The sequence below is a fragment of the Rana temporaria genome, chromosome 6, assembly GCF_905171775.1.
Source record: "Rana temporaria chromosome 6, aRanTem1.1, whole genome shotgun sequence".
Taxonomy (NCBI): domain Eukaryota; kingdom Metazoa; phylum Chordata; class Amphibia; order Anura; family Ranidae; genus Rana; species Rana temporaria.
The window spans coordinates 59,677,709-59,700,531 of NC_053494.1; the positions used below are offsets into that span (position 1 = coordinate 59,677,709).

The following is a 22,823-nucleotide window of genomic DNA, read 5'->3' on the forward strand; positions in this document are numbered from 1 at the left end:
GGGGGACGGGGACTCGGGAGCTCGCCTCTACAGACCCTGTCCTACCCACCTACCCACTTAGGCCTGCGCTCGATTCCCAGTCTTCTTTTAGCTGGAGAGCGCCTTTAGCTGTTTAAGCTAACTTAGACTCTTTCTCTTTAGCCACACACTCTGTTGGTGGCCTCCTAACTTGAATCTTCCCTTTCCCCTACTCCCCCCCACCCTCACTGTACTCCTTTACACCCTACCCCCCTATACCAGAGGGGACACACCCCCCACCCCACATCTTCCTACCCCCCGTAGACCCAGGGGGACACACCCCCCTCCGAGTTCGCGAGCATGGACAGGCTGACAGTGGTGTCACTAAACGCCAAAGGCCTGAACATCCCAGAAAAGAGGAGAATGCTCCTAGGTGATATGCGTCGCTTAGGCGCAGACGTGGTATTGTTACAGGAGACGCATTTTAAGGAAGGGAACGTACCTATACTAAAAAGCAGGCAATATCCAACTGTGTACCACTCAAAATATGCGGCAGCAAAATCCAGGGGAGTCTCCATAATGCTCTCAGCTAGAGTTCCCTGGTCGTATGAAGATGCTAAATTAGACACGGAGGGACGATTTCTGTTCCTGAAGGGCAGAATTGGGCAGGTTCAGGTCACTATAGCGAACCTCTACGCCCCAAACGAGCGCCAAGATACTTTCCTATCCAGACAACTAAAACAGTTAATGAGATTCGCAGAGGGACAAATAATTATAGGAGGCGACCTTAACATTCCTTTAATTCCTGAAGAGGACACCTCGACGGGACTCTCCTCTGCCTCCAGGGACTCCCGTAAACGCATACACACGACGCTACACTCGGCACAGCTGGTGGACGCCTGGCGCCTTCTCCACCCTGGAGAGAAGGACTATACCTTCTACTCCAAACCCCATACATCCTATTCCAGGATTGACTACTTCCTGATACCCCACAGACATCTTTCGGCGGTGGAGGAGGTGTCGATAGGATCGATAACTTGGTCCGATCACGCACCGGTCACGCTAGTATATGCCCTGACAGACGCACAGACGGCCCAGACACGTCCCTGGCGACTTAATGAGAGCCTGCTACAGGACGCTGATACCATGACAGAGGTAGTGGAGGAGATGAGACATTATTTTGACTCTAACACCACACGAGACAGTGATGCGGGAGTGATCTGGGAAGCCCACAAGGCGGTCGTAAGGGGGATTTTAATCAAACATGGGGCCAGACTGAAGAGACAGAGAACAGACCAACTCAACAAACTGCTCGATAAGTTAAAGCTACTAGAAATCCGACATAAGCAGTCCCAGACACCCCAAACGAACTCGGAACTAAACACCACTCGCACACAGATCACGGATCTGCTACATTTCAAGGCCAAAGCGGCGATACAGATATGTAGGCGACATGGCTACGAATCGGGCGATAAATGCGGGAGAATGTTGGCGCGAGCGCTCCGTACACAAAATGCAACATCATACATACCGCACATAGTTACACGCGAAGGTCGGAAGGTCTCCACCCCTCAACAGATTACCCAGGAATTTAAAAATTTTTACACAAACCTATATAACCTCCCAGGCCCAATCCCAGAACTTGACCCGAACCAGACGAGGGAGTATTTGAACTCCTCCAGCATGCCGACCTTAACAACAGAAATGAGGGAAGAGCTGGAGGAGCCAATTACCCTATCAGAGATACAGATAGCACTAAAATCCTCCAAACCAGGGAAGGCCCCGGGCCCAGACGGCCTTACGGCCACATACTACAAGACCCTGCTGCCATCTCTGGGGAACCATTTGGTGAGCCTGTTCAATACCTTGGGGACAGAGAGCGCGTTCCATATTTCCACTCTGCAGGCGCAAATAGCAGTGATCCATAAAGAGGGTAAAGACCCGGGTCAATGCGGCAGTTATCGACCCATTTCACTGCTGAACACTGACATAAAGCTATTCACAAAAGTGATCGCCACGAGAATTCAGAAGTATCTCCCTGGTCTTGTTCACCTGGATCAAGTGGGATTCGTCCCAACCAGGGAGGCCAGGGACAATACGACCAAGGTATTGAACCTACTCCACGTAGCTAATAAAACAAAAGTCCCCTGTGTCTTTGTAGGAACAGACGCCGAAAAGGCATTCGACCGGGTGAGCTGGAGCTTCTTGTTCGCCACCTTGGGTCACGTAGGGATAGGTCAGAAAATGATGGGATGGATCACAGCGGCCTATACAAAACCAACGGCCAGGGTAAGAGCAAATGGAACGCAGTCGGACCCGTTTCCGATCACGAATGGGACCAGACAGGGATGCCCGCTGTCACCCCTTCTATTCGCCCTGACGCTGGAACCCTTCCTACGGCAAATACGGCGGAACCCAAATATCACGGGAATAGAGATTGGAAACAACCAATACAAAGTCTCAGCCTATGCTGATGACATGCTGTTCTCCCTGACTAACCCGTCGACGTCCCTTCCAAATTTGATGCGTGAATTTGAATCATATGGCAAGCTGTCGAACCTAAAAATTAACCTGTCAAAGTCAGAGGCGATGGGGGTGGGAATTTCTCAACCACTACTGACCCGACTTAAACAAAGCTTTCACCTAAAATGGACGGACACAGCACTAACGTATTTAGGAACAAGGATCCCGCCACGACTATCTAACATATTCCAACTTAATTTCCCTCCTTTACTTAAGACAGTCCAACAACTGTTGAACCGCTGGACCGTTGGATTACATTCCTGGTTCGGCAGGTGCAACATTCTGAAGATGTCCATTCTGCCCAAATTTGTGTACTTATTGCAAGCCCTACCTGTGCATGTCCCCTCAGAGTTTTTTAAGCAAACACAGGCCGCGTTTGGGACTTTCTTGTGGGCAGGGAAGCGCTCCCGAGTAAACGAAGCTGTCCTCTCATTACCTAAATTATGTGGTGGCCTAGCCATGCCAAACATACGTACGTATTATCATGCAGCACAGTTAAACCGTCTTATAGACTGGAACCGACACAGCTCGCTCAAACTGTGGCCACAATTAGAGCAGGCACAAAGTAGCATCATGCTACGACGTGCTCCGTGGTGCCGTGCCCAACAACAAACTGACATACAGCATCATCCACTGATAGGGAATACCATCAAGGTATGCGCGAGGCTGTTAGAGCAGTACCACCTGACAACGGAGACCTCACCGCTACGCCCAATTTTGGGCAGCCCAAACTTTACACCGGGACTTAGAGACGCCAAATTTGTTGCACTCCGCGACTCGGGGACTTTTCAGGCCGCACACTTCAGTGAGATGGGTAGGTGGAAGTCGTCAACCCAGCTGATGGACCAGTTTGGTCAGTATCAGCTGGACTTTATGAGAGCAGGCCAGCTGGACCACTTCCTCAGAACCATCCCCCCACCACCCACCGGACAGACTCTTACGACTTTGGAGGAGTTGTGCGAGGAGTCAGGAGCGTTACCCCACGCCCTGTCCTTACTACATACGCTGCTGGTGACCCCCGTAGAAAGGGTATCAGGTTCCTAGCCTTGACAGATGGGAACAGGACTTGGGCTATCAGCTAACACCCGCTAAGAGACAGCAGATACTCGCATTTACACATAAATCATCAATTTGCACCAAGGTCCAGGAGACCAATTATAAACTGCTGACAAGGTGGTACAGAACACCAGACCTATTGCACAAACTCTTCCCGGACACATCGGACCTCTGCTGGAGGTGCCGATCAGACAAGGGGACACTAATACATATCTTTTGGTCTTGCCCACTCCTCAAGTCGTTCTGGGAGGGAGTAAGACGAATTACACAAAGATTCACGGAACGCGAGGTCCCAGATGACCCAGCGTACTTCCTACTCCATGCAACCTCTACCCCAGCGAGGGTATACAAAAAGTCGGTGGTGCGCCACCTGCTAGACGCAGCTAAGGCCTGTGTCCCCCTGTGCTGGAAATCCTCCAATCCGCCGACGGTTGCCATGTGGTTACGGAAGGTAGATGAGATAGGGCGGATGGAAGATCTAGTCCTGTCAAAACAAGATAGGGGTGAACTCTACTCCCAGACCTGGCAATTATGGGCTATATTTAAATACTCCGAAGAGGGCCAGGCCCTCAGAGGAGAACCGCTGTCACCCCCTGATCAGAGCCTGCCCTCACACCTGGACACGCGACCCTGACGGCAAAAGCCGCCAAGACAAAAAGAAACCGATGGACAGAGATGCTGGTCCATGCTCGCGAACCTCCCCCCCCCCCCCCCCCCCCCACACTCCCTGATCCAATACTTAAATACCTATCCTTATACCTCTCTTCACCCTCTACCCTTGTACTTTTCTATCTCTCCCCCCTTTGTCTCGGGACTGCTCGCTGAGCAGCACCCAGATCTCTATTTCTATTTTCCTATACTTTACTACACTTAGAAAACGGAAATGGTGGAGGACTGGCACACGGTTCCATAGTTCCCGGCTGCAGAAAGACACCACAAAAGCACAGAAGGTGATGGGGGGCTAGCTTTGGAACTGGGGGCGGTGATACGGGGCGGGTGGCATATAGCCTTCCGTGCCGTGCGCTGCCACACCCAGCCGGGGGAGATGTTTCCATGGACAGTTTTAGAGTATTTGCGAAACTTTTCTCTCATGTAACTGCCATGTCTCATATGTATGCCTCCATATGACAACTGTTGTACTGTTTATTTGCTGTGGTCCTTGTGGGCCGGTCTTCTATTTTGTATAAATAAAAAATTTAAAAAAAAAAAAAAAAAACTGAGGGACTCCTCCTATGGGAGGGGGTTATATAGGGAGGGGACTTCCTGTTTAAGATTGCCAGTGTCCATCACCTGAAGGTACTCCATATAACCCACATAGTAATGAATATGCCGCTCTGTGTCCCGTGATGTACTCCAAGAAAATGATTTTACAGGTAAGCTGTATTAAAAAATCCCTTTTTTTTTTTTTCATAATTTTTAAGTTACCGTTATCACCATTTGCAAAATTGCAGCCAACAGCATTATCCAGTGACACAGTGCTTCAGAAGGGTCCAGAGGCCTGTAGTGAGAATAAACAAACAGGAAATAACGATCTTGTCTGACTAATTCAGTTGAACAGTGTCCTTTATCAACCTTATTAACATGGAGGAACCCTTTAAGTACAGTAACAAGCTCAGGAATCCCCTGCTAATAATTACAATATCTACAGCTTGAGGTACATTAGTGTAATGGCCAGGGGGGTGCTGTGTACATTTGTGGTCATTTGAAAGAATCCCCCTTCAGATGGCAATATGGAAGCCTCCACGTTTCACTCATGACTGGCTTACTTTAAAGGCTAAGTACACCTTTTAAAAATAAAAATATATAGAATTTTTCTGCATGTAAAAAAAAAAAATGTGCATTTATTACTTAGGAGCCTGTAAAGCATTGCCTCTGCGACGTATCTGGGCTTTCCAAGCGCGGGGAATGCACCTAAATTAATATTGCATGGGCTTAGATGCCTGTGTGCAAGAGACCCTAGCTGATTGGTTTGTTTTAACCTACTGGGACACACTGTCTTCATGGTCACTTTATTAGAAAAGATGTTCCAGAAGTGAAATAAGCCTTTTAAGTTTTTTATTTAGAGGACCAAGTTTTTTAATTCAAATTAAACAGAGTTTTGCATTATTTATGATAAAAAGTAGCATTGCTTTGATATCAAAACTCTCACTTTTGATGTAATGTTTTATATAATTTCTGTCTCTCACTACAGGCACCTGTATAATAATGAAAAGGTTCCTACACTGGAGGAGGCAATTAAAGAATGTATACATCACAATCTGGTGATTTACTTTGATGTCAAAGGCCATGCCACTCAGGTAATGACAGCATGATCTGACTGGTAGGAAGTAGAGGTGGGTCTGGGTCAGTGTTTGGTTTTCCTTATATTGAGTGTCAATGATCATGCAATGACACAAATGTGCCACGCAGAACACAGATGTGCTCATATGTAAAGTGTGTTTGCTGTAACAAATGGTCAAACTGCAGCTGTCATTTTTATATTCTAGGAAATAAAAAGAAAAGCTAATTTCATAAAGAAACACACACAAGCACAATCAATACATACATTGCATAAATCTATAAACCAAAAAAGCTAGAACCTGCTATTCATATATCTGTAGTTTATACTTTTGTCACAAACAAAATTGTTAGTCATCCAAAATATATAATTGTATTTAAAGTCCTTAAAATACTTCCCTGTTAAAAAAAGTCCTTAAAATACTATGGAAAATAATATATCACAAATATACAGTATATCCAACATAGTAATCCTAAGTATGTATGCAGCTACTGTTGTTTTAAGAGAATTTTATGTGTAATATATACACTGTAGTGACTTAAGAATTACATATATAAATATAGTACCATGTTCATAAGAATATACCACCAACAAAGTGCAGTTAGGGGGAGAAGAGTGAGACTTTGTTAAAAAGAGTTTCAGTTGTAGAAGAGCAGCGTGTATAGTAAGCTTTTACAAGAGTTTGCAAAGCTTAAAGCAAGCTTCAGGATGCTTTGTTGAAGCTTTTAAAGGAACATTCAGCTCCACTTTGAGAATGTTAAACACAGATCTGATACCTTCTACGGATTGTAATAGACTGTTTCCCTGGTCCAATTCCAGGATACATGTTAAATTCTGCCGCTGAGCCAAATTCATGTGGATGTGAGAGCATGCATGCGAAAGAGACCACACTGAAATACACGGACCAGTACAAGTTCCTTCTCAACTCCAACAGGTCTTTTTTCCGGGTCCCAGCCCTTTATATAAATAACGTGACATAAGTAAACGTCATAACATATGTGTGTATCTTATTGGCTCATCCATATATGGCTCTTTTCCTGTGACATCTGTTTTTGCCACGAGGAATTCCAAAGAGCTTTCAGACATTTCTTTGCACGGTGGGAGGGGCAGGAAGGAGGGGGTCAAAGGCGTGGAGGAGTGGAAAGACATCTGTTCCTCGTCTTCACTCTGGGATGATTAACTCTGTCATATATTTCATTCAAGTAAAATAATACTAATGTCTCTCACGTTATCACCAAAACACATATATATGTAGGAAACAAATAATAAAAATAATGAAAGAAAATAATATTTGAGTGGTTAGAAGAGAGAGAGACAACATGGAGATAATATAGTCATTTTATCAACTCCATCACAGTATGTGTTTCAGTGCAATTGCAGCTGCAAACCTGTTTAAAAATTAATCTACAGCCTCTGGTCTGTACTGGCAAAATAAAAAGTAGGTGTGTCAGGCTCAAATACCTGTTGCTATAGCAGTAGTGGAACTACCACCACCAGCAGGAAAGGTAGACAGGCAGTCACCCTGGTGAATGATGTGGGCTCAGCTGAGGCGCGGAGTCGAAGTACTAACCAGTATTCATCAGAGCTCCTGATGGTGGAGATTTTTCTGTGTGTTAGTACCAGGTCACAGTCCTCAGGATCACCCCATCAGGAGGTGAGAAAACCGGGGGCCAGTAGCAGATAAGCAGGGATCAAACAGAAGTGTAGTCGGTAAAAAAGCCAAGTAGTTGTGGGTTGGGATCTGGCAGAAGCATATTTGAGGAACAAGCCAAAGGTCGATAACAAACGTTGGCAAAATATGGACGGCAGCAGGGAAGACGGGAGCGAAATTCCGTCTGGAGAGAGAACAATAATCTGGCCAAAAAGGAAGTGCAGAGACATGGCTTAAAGCGGGGGTTCACCCTATAAAAAAAAAAAAAATAATAATAATTTTATTCTAGCATTACATTCGGCATGGTAGCGCGAGCTACAGTATGCCGGTCTTACATTTTTTATCCCCGTACTCACTGTGCAATTCCACATTGAAGATTCCGGGGAATGGGCGTTCCTATGGTGAGAGAAGGTGATTGACGGCCGGCCCTGGCACGTCACGCTTCTCCGGAAATAGCCGAAATAGGCTTGGCTCTTCACGGTGCCTGCGCATAGCCTGTGCGCAGGCGCCGTGAAGAGCCGAGACCTACTCCGGCTGTCTTTGGGGAGCGTGACGTGCCAGAGCCGGCCGTCAATCATCCTCCCTCTCCATAGGCACATTCCCCGCGGGAGTCGGAATCTTCAATGTGCAATAGCACAGTGAGTACGGGGATAAAAAATGTAAGACCGGCATACTGTAGCTCGCGCTACGATGCCGAATGTAATGCTAGAATGATGTTAAGGAGGGTGAACCACCGCTTTAAATCAAGAAGTTCAGGGTTCAAGACAAACAAGGTTCAAGACAGAATCATTCAAGGAATTGTCCAGGGAACTGTCCATCATTCCAGGTGGCTCAAATCCAGGCCCTGACAGGGTGGCAGCCTGTAGGTGGGTACCCTATTGGATGTTTAAAGCAATTAAATGCCCTTTGCTATGTGTATCTCACCAAAGGCCATTTGACTAAAAGGACAATGATCATGAAAAATTTATTTTGTTAACTAGTGATCATATTTGAGTATATACATTCCTTTTTAATTTCACTCGCTTTTATATTTTTCTCCACATTTTTATACAGATCAATGTGTCCAGCAAAAATGACAGTGTTTGATGCAAGAAAATAACATTGCCTGGTGAATTTTAGGATCTATTTAAATCTGTGCATTTTGCGTACCATGCGGTTATAGTGTTTTGAAAAGCCTTGCTTGTTGCATCTTTAATGCAATTTCAAGCAAAATAAGGATTACAGACAAAGGAATGGTATTGCATGAAAAATGCATAGTCACCACACCGACATTAAGCCAGAATGCTGACGTGTGCTTTACTAACCCACTAAGAACAAAACAATGACTTAATCAGGGCATAAAACCAGATGCTCTACAGGCATCTGGCAAAAGAAGTGGAAGAAGCAAAGATGACAACCCTGGAGTGGACTGGATACTAAATAAACCAGGAAAAAGGCAGTACAACTCTCCCAAGAATGGTAACTAAACAAGGATTGAGAGTGTACCCTGGGTAATTGGTACCTCCAGTGACATGTTTTTGAGCTGTGCCACTTCAGTTGTAGCAACTCCAGTGAGCACTCATCACAAAACAAACCAGAGTTGTCAGATAATGACAGCAGGACCATGTGGATGGCAAACAAGAGAAATAAAATAATATACCTATGTGAAGATTCGTTTTCCATGAATTCACATTTGAAACATAATTTTCAAATTTTCCAAATTATCTGTTAAAAGTATTTTTTTTTTATATATAAATAAATAAATAAATCATATATATATATATATATATATATATATATATATATATATATATATATATATATATATATACAAATTCAAATGGTACAACTGAATACTCACAAAATATGAAGGTAGATAATAAATCCAAAAACAATACAAATTCTGTCAAGTGTCCAAACTTGTAAATTGTAGCGTGTAATAACCCAAACAAACCACTAGGGGTCACCGCCAACCTATTATGGACAGTGTTAAAACTGGAAGAGAAAGTTGTGGAAACAAAATAGCAATTTGTAATTAAAGGGGTGTTCCAGCCAATTTTTATGTTTATTAAAAGTCAGCAGCTACAAAAAGTGTAGCTGCTGGCTTTTAATAAACATACACTTACCTGCTCCAGCGTTCCAGCGACGCGCCGGCCGGGGCTTCGCTTCTCTCCCCCCCTCCCCGTCTTCATTTCAACTGTGGGCACCCGGCCGTGACAGCTTTCGGCTTCACGGCCGGGCACCCACTGCGCATGCAGGAGCGGCACTGCGCATGCGCGCGCGGCCCGGCGCTGCGCCGTCTGATTGGACAGGAGATCGCCTAGGGCCTGTGACGTGTCCTAGGCGATCGCCTACAGGGAGGGGCTGCTGTAGGCGATTAAGCTTAATCGCCTAACCAGCCTCTCGGCGGAAGGAGGATGTGGGACAGGAAGTCCCACTCCTCCTGAAGCCCCCACTCCCCCCCCCAAAAAAATTACATGCCAAATGTGGCATGTAAGGGGGTGAGGAGTGGGATAAGCGGAAGTTCCAATTTTGGGTGGAACTCCGCTTTAAAGTGTGCCTAGTAACTAAACTATAATTCCTACCAACCCCCCCCCCCGCCCCCCAGAAAAAAAACGATATTTTAAAGGAAACTATCACAATAAAATAACACTGTAACGGTCACCACCGTTTACGACCTTCCATCCCAGTCACGACAGCTTATCGACACTCCAACCGACAGGACCCGATCCCATTTCATTTGCCCAGAATCAAGACGAGACACAGCTCTGTGCTTGTTCCAAATGTAATGATAATTTTAATGGTTTTTTTTTTTTCTCAGCTTTTTATACAGTACAAGCATGTGACAGTATTCAAAAGGGACAATGAGATCTCCACCCCCCTAATCACACACTAAGGCTAATTACTAAACATTCCTTAATTAATAACAACAAAACACCTTCACCCACTCCGTCTCCGCAAGTACATTCCACACATAAACAGTATACATAATGAGAGGGTCTAGGAGCCAGCCTGACTCTTAGTTTCAATGCACAGAAGCAGTCTTCGTTAGCATCTCAACAGCCTCACACAATGGAAGGCCTTTCAAGAGCTAGCCTCATTTACAACTCACTAGGCTATCCAGAGAGATGAGTCACTATTGACTGGTTGGGGTCAACATCCTGCAGTATCTCAAAAGCCTGCAATACGAACTATCGGTGATGTCAAATCTCATGTAATACATGAATTATGATTCACTTGCCACTCCATGCCCAAAGGGCACAGAGTGGACTCAGACCCAAGAGTTATCAGTGACGCTGACACAGGAGTATCCTCCATCCTCACAAAGTCTTGGGGTGTCATGGGTCATTCCGTTACATCTCTCCCCTTTCGGTGGGAGACTGACACAGGAGGAGACCCCGAACGGGTTGACTCTGAAGTCAGTCAGTAGATCCAGTCCTCCAATGCTGGTATCCATACCGTACCCCAAATAAATGGCTCCAAACAGAGCATTACTCACCCAGCCAACCTCTGTCTCTCTCAGAGAATCTGCCTGCCGCTGGGGAGAGGCCTGGACTGGCCCTTCTCCCTGGAGTCCTTTCAGCCGCTGGAGAGAAGACAGGGTGACTGGGCTCAGTTCATCATGCTGCTGGGGATCTGGGCCAACTGGCCACCATTCCTGGGGTATACCAGTGGAGACTGAAGTCCCATCCACTGGTAGGTGAAAATCCCCCGATGCTTGCAAAGCCAAGCCGACATCCTCCTGTCTCGGTGACGCACCATTTTCTCGGGCTGTGTCAGTGGAGACCACAGTCCCATCCACTGCCCCAGGAACTCCCTCTTCCATTAGTAGAGAGCAGAGGCTTGTGGCACTCTGCTCTGTTGCCAGCTCTTCTGCTGGGTCGCTTTGAGTGGAGACCACAGTCCCATCCACTCCCACAGGAACTCCCTCTCCTGCTAGGTGAGAGCAGAGGCTGGTGGCGCTCTGCTCTGTTGCCAGCTCTTCTGCTGGGTCGCTTTGGGGGGAGACCACAGTCCCATCCCCCGATGTCAGCTCAAGCTGCAGTTGTGTGCCGCAGCCAGTATCATCCTGCCCTGCTGCCAGGGATTCAGCTGGGGGTAAATGCTTTACCACCACAGCTTGTTGCTGGGGAGAGGGGCCAATTGCCCCGGCTCCCTGGAACTCCACTTCCATGGTGACTGGCATCTGTACCTCTCCCCTCTCTTCAGTTGGTGCTGCTATGACTTCTGCTGCTGCAGCACCTCTTTGCTCTAGCCAAGTGGCATCCACAGACTCTATAACCCGGTCTATGATCTCCGGTGGAGGATTAGGTCCATACTGTGCCAGTCCACGTCTAACAGCCCGGTCCCAAAACTCTTCATCGGGTGTCCTGTCTGTTACGCTGGGCCTCTCAGCTCTATCCATTTCGACAAGTTGTGCGATAATGTCCCTTCTCTTACGGTTGCTGGCCGATCTGCCCCGGCTCTCCAGTAAGTCCTTGAGGGAAGAGAGCTTCAGCCGTTCATACAGCGTCTCCATCGTCCTGTGTCCTTGTAGCCGTCCTTTAAGGGATGGAATTATCCCACTGCTGTGCCACCACTGTAACGGTCACCACCGTTTACGACCTTCCATCACATCCAAGACAGCTTATCGACACTCCAACCGACAGGACCCGATCCCATTTCATTTGCCCAGAATCAAGACGAGACACAGCTCTGTGCTTGTTCCAAATGTAATGACAATTTGAATGGTTTCTTCTCAGCTTTTTATACAGTACAGAAATATAATAATAGTGATTCAGCGCTGGAAATATATAAAAAATTAAATTAAAACTAAATTGCAAGCCAGCACTGCAGATATAATCCAAAAATATCTCAATGTGAATAAATAAATAAATAGTGCAGCGCAAATAAATCTAAAATATATGAATAATCAAAAAACATAATCATAAAGTCCATAAAGTGCAAAGTGATAAAGGTGCTCCAAAAATACAATGGTGATAAAAAGTGCAGAAATCTTCATCAGATCTGTGACCCATAGGACAGGATAATCCTCCACCAAGGCTAATGGATGGCCTCTCACCTCAGCAATTCGACCTGTGGCTAGGTCAAAAAGCAATAATCATATCCTCCCAAGTGGCAAGCAGCTTTCAGGGCTCAACTCCAAAAACGTCCACCAGATGGAACCAGCAAGCAATGTACAAATACTCCCATAGATCAATCAATGGACCGAGAAAGTAAAAGGACACACTCTAAGTGTTCACTGCTTAAAAGGTTTAATATTCGAAACACAAACAAAAGAAAAACACTCACATTGTAGTGCACTCTAAACCGAGTGCAAGGATACCGGCTTGTACCGCAGCTCGCCGCCCACGCTGATGAAGTCCCGCCCACATTGAGGACGTAACGCGTATGAGGGGGAGGAGCTACGACGACGTCACCCACGTTTGCCTCACTGAGACCATCACACGCTGTCTGTACTGAACCGGGCCTCCGAGCTGCGGTACAAGCCGGTATCCTTGCACTCGGTTTAGAGTGCACTACAATGTGAGTGTTTTTCTTTTGTTTGTGTTTCGAATATTAAACCTTTTAAGCAGTGAACACTTAGAGTGTGTCCTTTTACTTTCTCGGTCCATTGATTGATCTATGGGAGTATTTGTACATTGCTTGCTGGTTCCATCTGGTGGACGTTTTTGGAGTTGAGCCCTGAAAGCTGCTTGCCACTTGGGAGGATATGATTATTGCTTTTTGACCTAGCCACAGGTCGAATTGCTGAGGTGAGAGGCCATCCATTAGCCTTGGTGGAGGATTATCCTGTCCTATGGGTCACAGATCTGATGAAGATTTCTGCACTTTTTATCACCATTGTATTTTTGGAGCACCTTTATCACTTTGCACTTTATGGACTTTATGATTATGTTTTTTGATTATTCATATATTTTAGATTTATTTGCGCTGCACTATTTATTTATTTTTTTATACAGTACAAGCATGTGACAGTATTCAAAAGGGACAATGAGATCTCCACCCCCCCTAATCACACACTAAGGCTAATTACTAAACATTCCTTAATTAATAACAACAAAACACCTTCACCCACTCCGTCTCCGCAAGTACATTCCACACATAAACAGTATACATAATGAGAGGGTCTAGGAGCCAGCCTGACTCTTAGTTTCAATGCACAGAAGCAGTCTTCGTTAGCATCTCAACAGCCTCACACAATGGAAGGCCTTTCAAGAGCTAGCCTCATTTACAACTCACTAGGCTATCCAGAGAGATGAGTCACTATTGACTGGTTGGGCTCAACATCCTGCAGTATCTCAAAAGCCTGCAATACGAACTATCGGGGATGTCAAATCTCATGTAATACATGAATTATGATTCACTTGCCACTCCATGCCCAAAGGGCACAGAGTGGACTCAGACCCAAGAGTTATCAGTGACGCTGACACAGGAGTATCCTCCATCCTCACAAAGTCTTGGGGTGTCATGGGTCATTCCGTTACAAACACTATGTATGAATCTTCTTTAAAGTGGTTGTAAACCTTTTACTACCACTTTTACCAACAGGTAAGCCTATAATAAGGCTTACCTGTAGGTACTGTGAATATCTCTTAAACTTGTACCGTTTAGGAGATATTCACCGTCTCCGCATGTGCCGACATCATCGGCACGTGATCACTGAAGAAACGGTTCGCTTGTGCCGTTTCTTCAGTAGCTGTGCCATGACTGGTGGCACCCACGTGCATGCGAGGGAGTGACATCATCGCGGCTCCGGCCAATCACAGTGACGGAGCCTGCTAACCTGGAAATAACTGAGACATGTCGCCAGTCACAGCGGTGTACAGGGACCGCTGCAACAGCTTAGTTCTAAGTTAAGTATTTCATATTGAGCTAGTATGCGATGCATACTAGCTCATTATGTCTTTGTCTTGTAGGTTGTTGTTGTTGTTTTTTGTTTGTTTGTTTTGTTTTTTTAAAGCATTTACAACCACTTTAAAGTGGATGTAAACCTGATTCATGAAATTTGAGCTGAGCACATATATCTGCAGTGTTTTCTTATCTCTCTTCAAAGTACTGTGTCCTGTAGCTTTTTCCTGCTCAGTTCTTCTGTTATCAGCCTGATAACTCCTGACAAGTTCTCAGAGACTGGAGCCTGAAGTTTGTGTCAGGGTGGTTGCTATAAATAGATTAGCTGTCTCAGTCTCTCATAATGTATAGCAAGAATCCACACCCACATGAAACGGGAAGAGAAAAATCTAACAGGACGTGCACGTAAACAGTATAAAAAGCTGAAGACAGCAGATATACATGCAAAACTTATGTAAGGAGTACAGTGGAAGAGAGGATGTTTTTAAGTTTTTGGGTGTAAACATATTGGTGACAGGCTTACAGAAAAACCTTACACAGGTAAAATATTATTTAGAAGGGGGTCCCTTTTAGAAATACCCCAATGTTTATCTAGCATACCATAGGGATGACTTTTGTTTTATACTGTGTGCATAATCTGATATTATTCTGAACATGATTCTAGCCCAACAAAGAGGAATCTTTCTTGGCAGATCCAGAAAAATATTTGTTAGGCAGTTTATAAAGTGAATTCTATGTAGTCTTTCTCTTTAACCACTTCCCGCCCGGCCTATGGCCGATTTACGTCCGGGAAGTGGTTCTGAAATCCTGACAGGACATCCATGGACGTCCTGCAGGATTTCATGCCGCGAGCGCCCGTGGGGGCGCGCAGCGCGGCGATCGGTGATGCGGGGTGTCAGTCTGACACCCTGCATCTCCGATCTCGGTAAAGAGCCTCCGGCGGAGACTCTTTACCACGTGATCAGCCGTGTCCAACCACGGCTGATCACAATGTAAACAGGAAGAGCCGTTGATGGCTCTTCCTCACTCGTGTCTGACAGACGCGAGTATAGGAGAGCCGATCGGCGGCTCTCCTGACAGGGGGGGTTCGCGCTGATTGTTTATCAGCGCAGCCCCCCCCCCTCGGATCGCCACACTGGACCACCAGGGAGGCCCACCCTGGACCACCAGGGTGGGCCAAACAAAAAAAAAAAAGCATTGAAAAAAAAAAAAAAGTCTTAAAAAAAAAAAAGCTTTTTTTAAAAAAAAAAAGATGCCAATCAGTGCCCACAAATGGGCACTGACTGGCAACATGGGTAGATCAGTGCTGCCCCACAATGTCCATCAGTGCCACCCCACAGTGTCCATCAGTGCCACCCCACAGTGCCCATCCATGCCCAGTGCCCACCTATCAGTGCCCATCTGTGCCACCCATAAGTATCCATAAGTGCCGCCTATGTGTGCCCATCAGTGCCGCCTATGTGTGCCCATCAGTGCCGCCTATGTGTGCCCATCAGTGCCGCCTATGTGTGCCCATCAGTGCCGCCTATGTGTGCCCATCAGTGCCGCCTATGTGTGCCCATCAGTGCCGCCTATGTGTGCCCATCAGTGCCACATACCAGCGCCGCCAATCAGTGCCACCTCATCGATGTCCATCAGTGCCATCTCATCGGTGCCCATCAGTGCCGCCATATCAGTGCCCGTAATTGAAAGAGAAAACGTACTTATTTACAAAAAAAATTACAGAAAAAAATAAAAACGTAATTTTTTTTTCTAAATTTTCAGTCTATTTTTAGTTGTTGCGCAAAAAAAAAAATCGCAGAGGTGATCAAATACCACCAAAAGAAAGCTCTATTTGTGGGGAAAAAAGGACGGCAATTTTGTTTGGGAGCCACGTCGCACGACCGCGCAATTGCCATTCAAAGTGCGACAGTGCTGAAAGCTGAAAATTGGCTTGGGCGGGAAGGTGCGTAAGTGCCTGGTATGGAAGTGGTTAAACATATCCAATATCTGCTCTCAAAGGCTGTAATCATGACCATTAGACCCTTAAAGGCCAACTCTCCCTTGCACTGAAGCTGTGTCTGCACTGCAGGAGCGAACTGCTCTTTTATGTCTAGAGGACATTCACGTATCTGATCCTCTGCTCCCCTGGCAAACTACACACCCATACATTCTAACAGTAAACTGCCTTCTTTTATTATTCATTACGGGTACTTATATAGCGCTATCAATTTACGCAGCACTTTACATATACATTGTACATTCACTTCAGTCCCTGCCCTCAAGGAGCTTACAATCTAAGGTCCCTAAAGTCACATATATACACATAGTAGGGCCAATTTAGACAGGAGCCAATTAAATTACCAGCATGTCTTTGGAGTGTGGGAAGAAAGCCGGAGTACCTGGAGGAAACTCGCGCAGGAACAGGGAGAACATGAAAACTCCAGGCAGGTAGTGCAGTACTTGGGATTTGAACTGCAAGATAGGATTTTTACTTTTCCCAGAGTTCAGCTTGCATTTGTTACTGCAATCAAAACTTGGTGGAAAGTGGTTTAAATGGTTTCAAAAATTGTATCATATGTTGTAATCTTCTTTGGTCTTCATGGAAGAGGGAGATCTTTTGGCAGCATTTTATTGTTCCATTATATTGATACAACTGAAAGAACTGTATGTCCCTGGTGTCCCTGCTCTTTGCATGCAAAAGATAAGGAGGCATCCATATCTAAACTGAAGCAGAACAATGCCATTTTAAATGATTGCTTTGTTTGTTTCTGGATTAAGATCTCTTTCCAGAAGATCTTACTAAAAGTCTATTTGGGAATTTTAACCTCTTGACCACTGGGCACTTAAACCCCCTTCCTAACCAGACCAATTTTCAGCTTTCGGTGCTCTCACAATTTGAATGACAATTACTCAGTCATACAACATTGTGCCCATCTGAAATTTTTGTCCTTTTTTCCCCACAAATAGAGCTTTCTTTTGGTGGTATTTGATCACCTCTGGGTTTTTTATTTTTTGCGCTATAAAAGAAAAAACACTGACAATTCTGTAAAAAAAAAAAAAAAATATTGTTTCTGTCATATTAGCGGGTATTGCGGAGTATGGGGGGGGGGGTATTGCGGAGTATGGGGGGGTTATTGCAGAGTATTGCGCAGGGAAGGATGGCTGGATCTGTGACTGCATTTGTCACAGATCCAGCCACAGCAGCTGCTGCCTCTGCTCTCCCCCCTTTCCTCTCACACTGTACCGATCGGTACAGAGAGGAGAGGGAGGAACCGGCGTGACGCCGGTTTGTTTACAAGTGATCGCTTACAAGCGATCACGTGGTAAACCGCCGCTATCAGCTGCGATTTACCGCGATCTGTGATGCGCCGGGTCTTCTAGACCCGGCGCTCACAGATGATTCCGGGAGGGGGCGCGCGAGTGAAGGATTCTGGGAGGACGTCCCAGAATAACTTCACCCCGCTGTAGATGTCTTTTGTCTATAGCGCGGTGGTAAAGAGGTTAACCAAGTTCAAGCCCTGATGAAGGGGCATTTTCTGTTGATTGTGTCATGTATTTAGAGTCATGTAGCTCAGTGTTGATTGGTGGAGAGGAATAAGGTGAAATGCCGTATGTTCAATAGTATTTATTTTTCCTTTGTTCTATCAAAATACCACTTTAAAGCCCCATGCAGTTCCAGGTTTGCCCCCTATGCCAGATCAGCCAAGTATAAGTTTTGGGTACTGTAATGTGTGTACATTAGAGTGGCAAAGTAGGCAGATGAAGTTTAAAAAATAACTGTTTACAGGAATGTCTAATATGTGGAGTAATGCACTTGCTTTACTGTTTTCTGTATATTATTGATTTGTATACTGCTGATATAATACAAATGAATGTCCTTTTATTGAAAATAAACTTAAAATTGAATGAAAAAAAAAAAATAACTGTTCTGCTTGTGTTTGTTCCCTAGGCTGCTGAAGCCCTCAGACAGCTGTATATAGACTTTCCCAATCTGTATAACCGCAGCATTGTCTGTTCTTTTGAGCCAAGTGTTATCTATAAAGTGAGTATAAACCTGCAATAAACGCTTTGGTTTTATGAAGCATCACACTTATTTAGTATGTACTGTTTAATAATGTTTGATTTGTCATTGTAGGAATTATTGAAATGTTTATCACAGGCCCCTGGATGCATTTAGGTAGATTCACAGAGAGCAGGCGCACATTACGCCGCCGTAGCGCAAACAATGTACGCTACGCCAACGCAGCGCAGAGAGGCAAGCATGGAATTCACCAAGCCAGTGCTCCCAACGCTGCGCTGGGTTTCGAAAGGGGTACACCGGCGTAGGTGGAAGTGGGCGTGAGCCATGCAAATGAGGCGTGACCCCATGCAAATGATGGGCCGAGCGCCACACAGATACGTATCACGAACTGCGCATGCGCTGAGACGTGGACGCATCCCCCTGCGCATGCTCACAACCACGTCGGAACAACTGCCTAAACTACGCCGGATCACTGCGTACGGCGTGAACGTAACCTACGCCCAGTCAGACACGTCCAACGTAAAATACGTCGGCTTGTGTTCCCTGGTGCAGACCTTTGCATGTCTGCTGCTGGGTTACACCTCCTTTATGGGGAATAACTTTACGCCGGACGTACAACTTACGCGCACTGCTTCAGCGCACGTATGTTCGTGAATCGCCGTATTTCACTAATTTGCATATTTGAATAGCTAATCAATGGGAGCACCACCATGCGTCCAGCCTAAATGTGCGCCCACCCTATGCCGGCGTAGGCAAGTTACGTCGGCGGGATGAAGCCTGTTTTCAGGCGCATCTTAGTTTGTGGGTCTGGCGCACAGATACGACGGCGCACATTTGCACTTACGTCGGCATATCTTGTTATACGTCGGCGTAAGTGCTTTGTGAATCTGGGCCATTGTCTTAATGTTGTATGGGATTCCATGCATTATTTAGGGTTACGATGTAGCTTCAATACATTTCTTATGTACTGTCAGATACCCTATGATTGGTATTTACATACAAACATGCTTTCAGCAGGTTAATAGGGAAACTTCAATTTTGTTTTCAAATTATGATATTGTCTCAAATTTTGTGGGTAAAAACAAAAGGGTCCCCATTGGCCATGTTTACACATTGTTTGGTCTTTCTCTATGTGATATATGAAAGGTTCTCATTCATTAGCACAGATTAATCAAATGTGATCTCTGCTTTATTTTCAGATGAGGCAAGCAGACATAAATGTAGTCACTGCTCTAAGCCATAGGCCATGGAGTCTCAGCTATTTAGGTGATGGGAAACCTCGTTTTGACTCCATGTGGAAACATTATTTCTATGTATCAATGGATGTTCTACTGGACTGGGCATTACACCACATTTTGTGGAACTTTTGTGGCGTGTCAGCTTTTCTGATGCAAAAGAATTACATCTCAAAGTAAGTTTATTTAAGTTGTGGTAGAGGCCAGCCTATCTTGCTGACATGTAGACCCATTCCTGGACATAAACCTACAGATTTCTAAAAACATGCTTGTTTACACATAACCAGTCAGATTCTGTTGATTTTTAAAACCATTGCTGGTAAAATGACAGCTGCATTCTGGTTGCTTTGTGTAGACAAAAACAGACACTTGTATTCTGTCAGATTTTTACACAGCAGTTACAGTATATACTCGAGTTTAAGCCGATCCGAATATAAGCCGAGGCACCTAAGTTTACCACAAAAAACTGGGAAAACGTATTGACTCGAGTATAAGCCTAGGGTGTCCATGTGCATGCCTCACTGTGTCCATGCCTTACAGCTCCCATGACTAGACTGACGCTTAACATGGCCGGTACCGGGTCCCCAAAGTCACCAGACTTGGGGACTACATGTGTGCCAAGTTTGGGGTCCAGGGGACTTACAGCCGGCCGGTACTGGGTCCTCAAAGTCCGGGAGATCAGGCGCAAAAAGGTGACTCGAGTATAAGCAGAGGGGGGCATTTTCAGCACAAAAAAATGTGCTGAAAAACTTGGCTTATACTCGAGTATATACGGTATGTCACTTTAGCTATAGCAACCACAGAATGTGCAAGAAAAATTTCCTTGTACAGGTGTATTCAAAGTGAACACAGCTTTACCTTGTTCATGACCATTCAATATGCAAAGTAAACATACACTTGCAAAGTCAAAATTTACTTTGCGAAAGGAAACAGCCTCCGTTCTTTTAGACTATCAAACCCATGAAATCAAACAGGTATGTGTATAAGATGCCTTCCATTTCCTCGATCCTTGACTGCAGTTGATGTGCATATACAGACTTCCTGTATGTGAACATTGGAATGTTTACAAGGACTTGGGCATCTAAAGACTCTGATTGTCTCCTCTGTGCTCCACTAAATGTAATGCAATGCAGATTGCATTGCATTACATTCTTTTATGGCATTCATGCTGGCTAGGGAAACTGAGTAATGTCAAACACATCTCTCCTGAGTCGCTAACAAGAAGAGGAGGAGAGAACACGTGTCTACTCGGCTCCCTCCCCTCTACCCGTGAAGCAGAGCTTAGGATATATGTCACTCACAGGGGGCGGGGATCTGTTACAGGGGGTGTGAAAGTAATCGGGGGTTGCCAGACAACCTTCATCTGACAGGCGGCAATCTGCTTGTCAGATTTATACACAACTCTGGTTGCTGCAGCCACTGCTAATGTGTTTAAAACCCCACTGTCAGATCCATACGACGTACGGACATGGCAGCGAAAGGGTTAAGGAAAGCTCTTGTGTTTTTTAAAAGTATCTCCTTGAACCAGTTACTCTCGAAGACTATTCTCTAGAAGACTAATTACAGGTGGATGGATGTGGTGGGTGGATGGATGGAGGGGGTGGGTGGATGCAGCGAGAAAGGCGATAATTTAATGATCAGGAGATGGTAGATCTGCCTGTCAGTGTTCTTTTTTTTCTCTTTTTTTTTTTTTTTCTTTCCACTTCAGACTAACCCCAGCAAGAGACTTGCTCATGATTTTATTCATAATTCTGTCTCTCCTTCCGGTTTTGCATCATTTGTGGTTTATATGCTATGTTTTTATGCATGTTGTTCTGCTTTGTATATCTTATTTCCCCTTTTTTTTTTTTTTTTTTTTTTTTTAATTATGCCTACCATTTCATTGTCCCTCTACTTGGGACTAAGGCGTTTAACACAAAGACCGAGTTACAACATGTATTTATCCTCAGTGGGCCAAAAAAAAAAAAAAAAAACATATATATAATCATCCCCTCTCCCCAACCCCCCCCCCCACCCCCCCGACCATCTCACGACTCCACCTGAAGAAACTATTCCCTTTATTCCGACTGTTTCTCTAGACCTCTTTCAGGTTTTCTGCAAAACTCCAAGATTTTTTGAATTCTAACCAAGAAACCCAGCTGCCCTTGCACTCCTGCTTGTTTTTATCTGTACCAAATTTTAATTTCTCCCTCCTATATGTATCCTCGACCGAGTCGATCCACTCCCACATTTGTGGGGTATCCGACTCCCTCCATTTTAGCGGGATCAAGCGTTTCGCTGCGTTCAACAGGTGGGGGATCAGTGAAGCTTTATATTCTTTAACTGACACCTCCCCCCCATGAAAAAGAACTACCCATGGGTTATCTTCTACTTCTTTTTTTGTTATGGTTTTTATCAGGGACAGTATTTTTTTCCAATACATTTTTATCTTTGGGCAATTCCACCACAAATGTGCCATTGTTCCCCTGTGCCCACATCCTCTCCAGCATTCCTCTGACTCTCCTTCTCTGAATTTCCCCATTTTGTCTGGGGTGGCGTACCATCCCGTCAGGCATTTAAAGTTCATTTCCGCGGTTCTTATATCAACCGCCGAGGTGTGAGTTAAATTCAAGATTCTTCCTATAGTTATCTTTCCTCTTGGGACATTCAGGTCTCTTTCCCACTTTTGAATGTATTCTAACGTATCCGTCTCGTCCATTTTTTGCAAATATTTATATATTTTAGAAATATTCCCTTTTGAGCTTTTGGTGCTACACATTTGTTCCAATATCGTGTACTCCTCCCGTGACCGTATAGGATGTGGAAGATGATTGACGAATGATGACAACTGCAGGTACCTCCACTCGTCAAGCATCATAAAATCTATCATTTGTTTAATTTCGTGAAATGTCATTATTTTACCTTGTAGTGTTATATCTTTTAACTGAACTCTATTTCCTATCCAATTACCACCTACTTCCCTTGTCCCTGGTGCAAAATATTTATTTTCTTTTAGATCTATGAAAGGCGAGTTGTATTTTGTTTTTAATTGTTTGTGTACTCTCTCCCAGATCCTCAAAGCGTTGTGTGTGATTGCATGTGCTGACGTGTGTATATATCTAAATTTTGGTGGGTTCCAAATCAATCTCCCTAACTGTGCTCTAGCTAGTGAACATTCAATACTTATCCATCTTTTATCCTGTGACTCTTTAGCCCATTCTATAACCCTTGAGAGAACCGAAGCGTTATAATACATTCTAATGTCTGGAACCGCTAGGCCCCCCTTATCTTTGGCCCGTTTTAAGGTTT

General features: G+C 44.9%; 1 protein-coding gene across 1 annotated transcript in view; it reads left to right on the forward strand.

Annotated features, from left to right (window-relative positions):
• The window catches only part of GDE1 (glycerophosphodiester phosphodiesterase 1), a 43,468-nt gene that overhangs the window by 13,544 nt on the left and 7,101 nt on the right, over positions 1 to 22,823 (forward strand). Inside the window, exons 4-5 of the mRNA XM_040356888.1 lie at positions 18,229 to 18,321; positions 19,500 to 19,711. Coding sequence (XP_040212822.1) covers positions 18,229 to 18,321; positions 19,500 to 19,711 — 305 coding nt within the window. The remainder of the gene's footprint in view (positions 1 to 18,228; positions 18,322 to 19,499; positions 19,712 to 22,823) is intronic.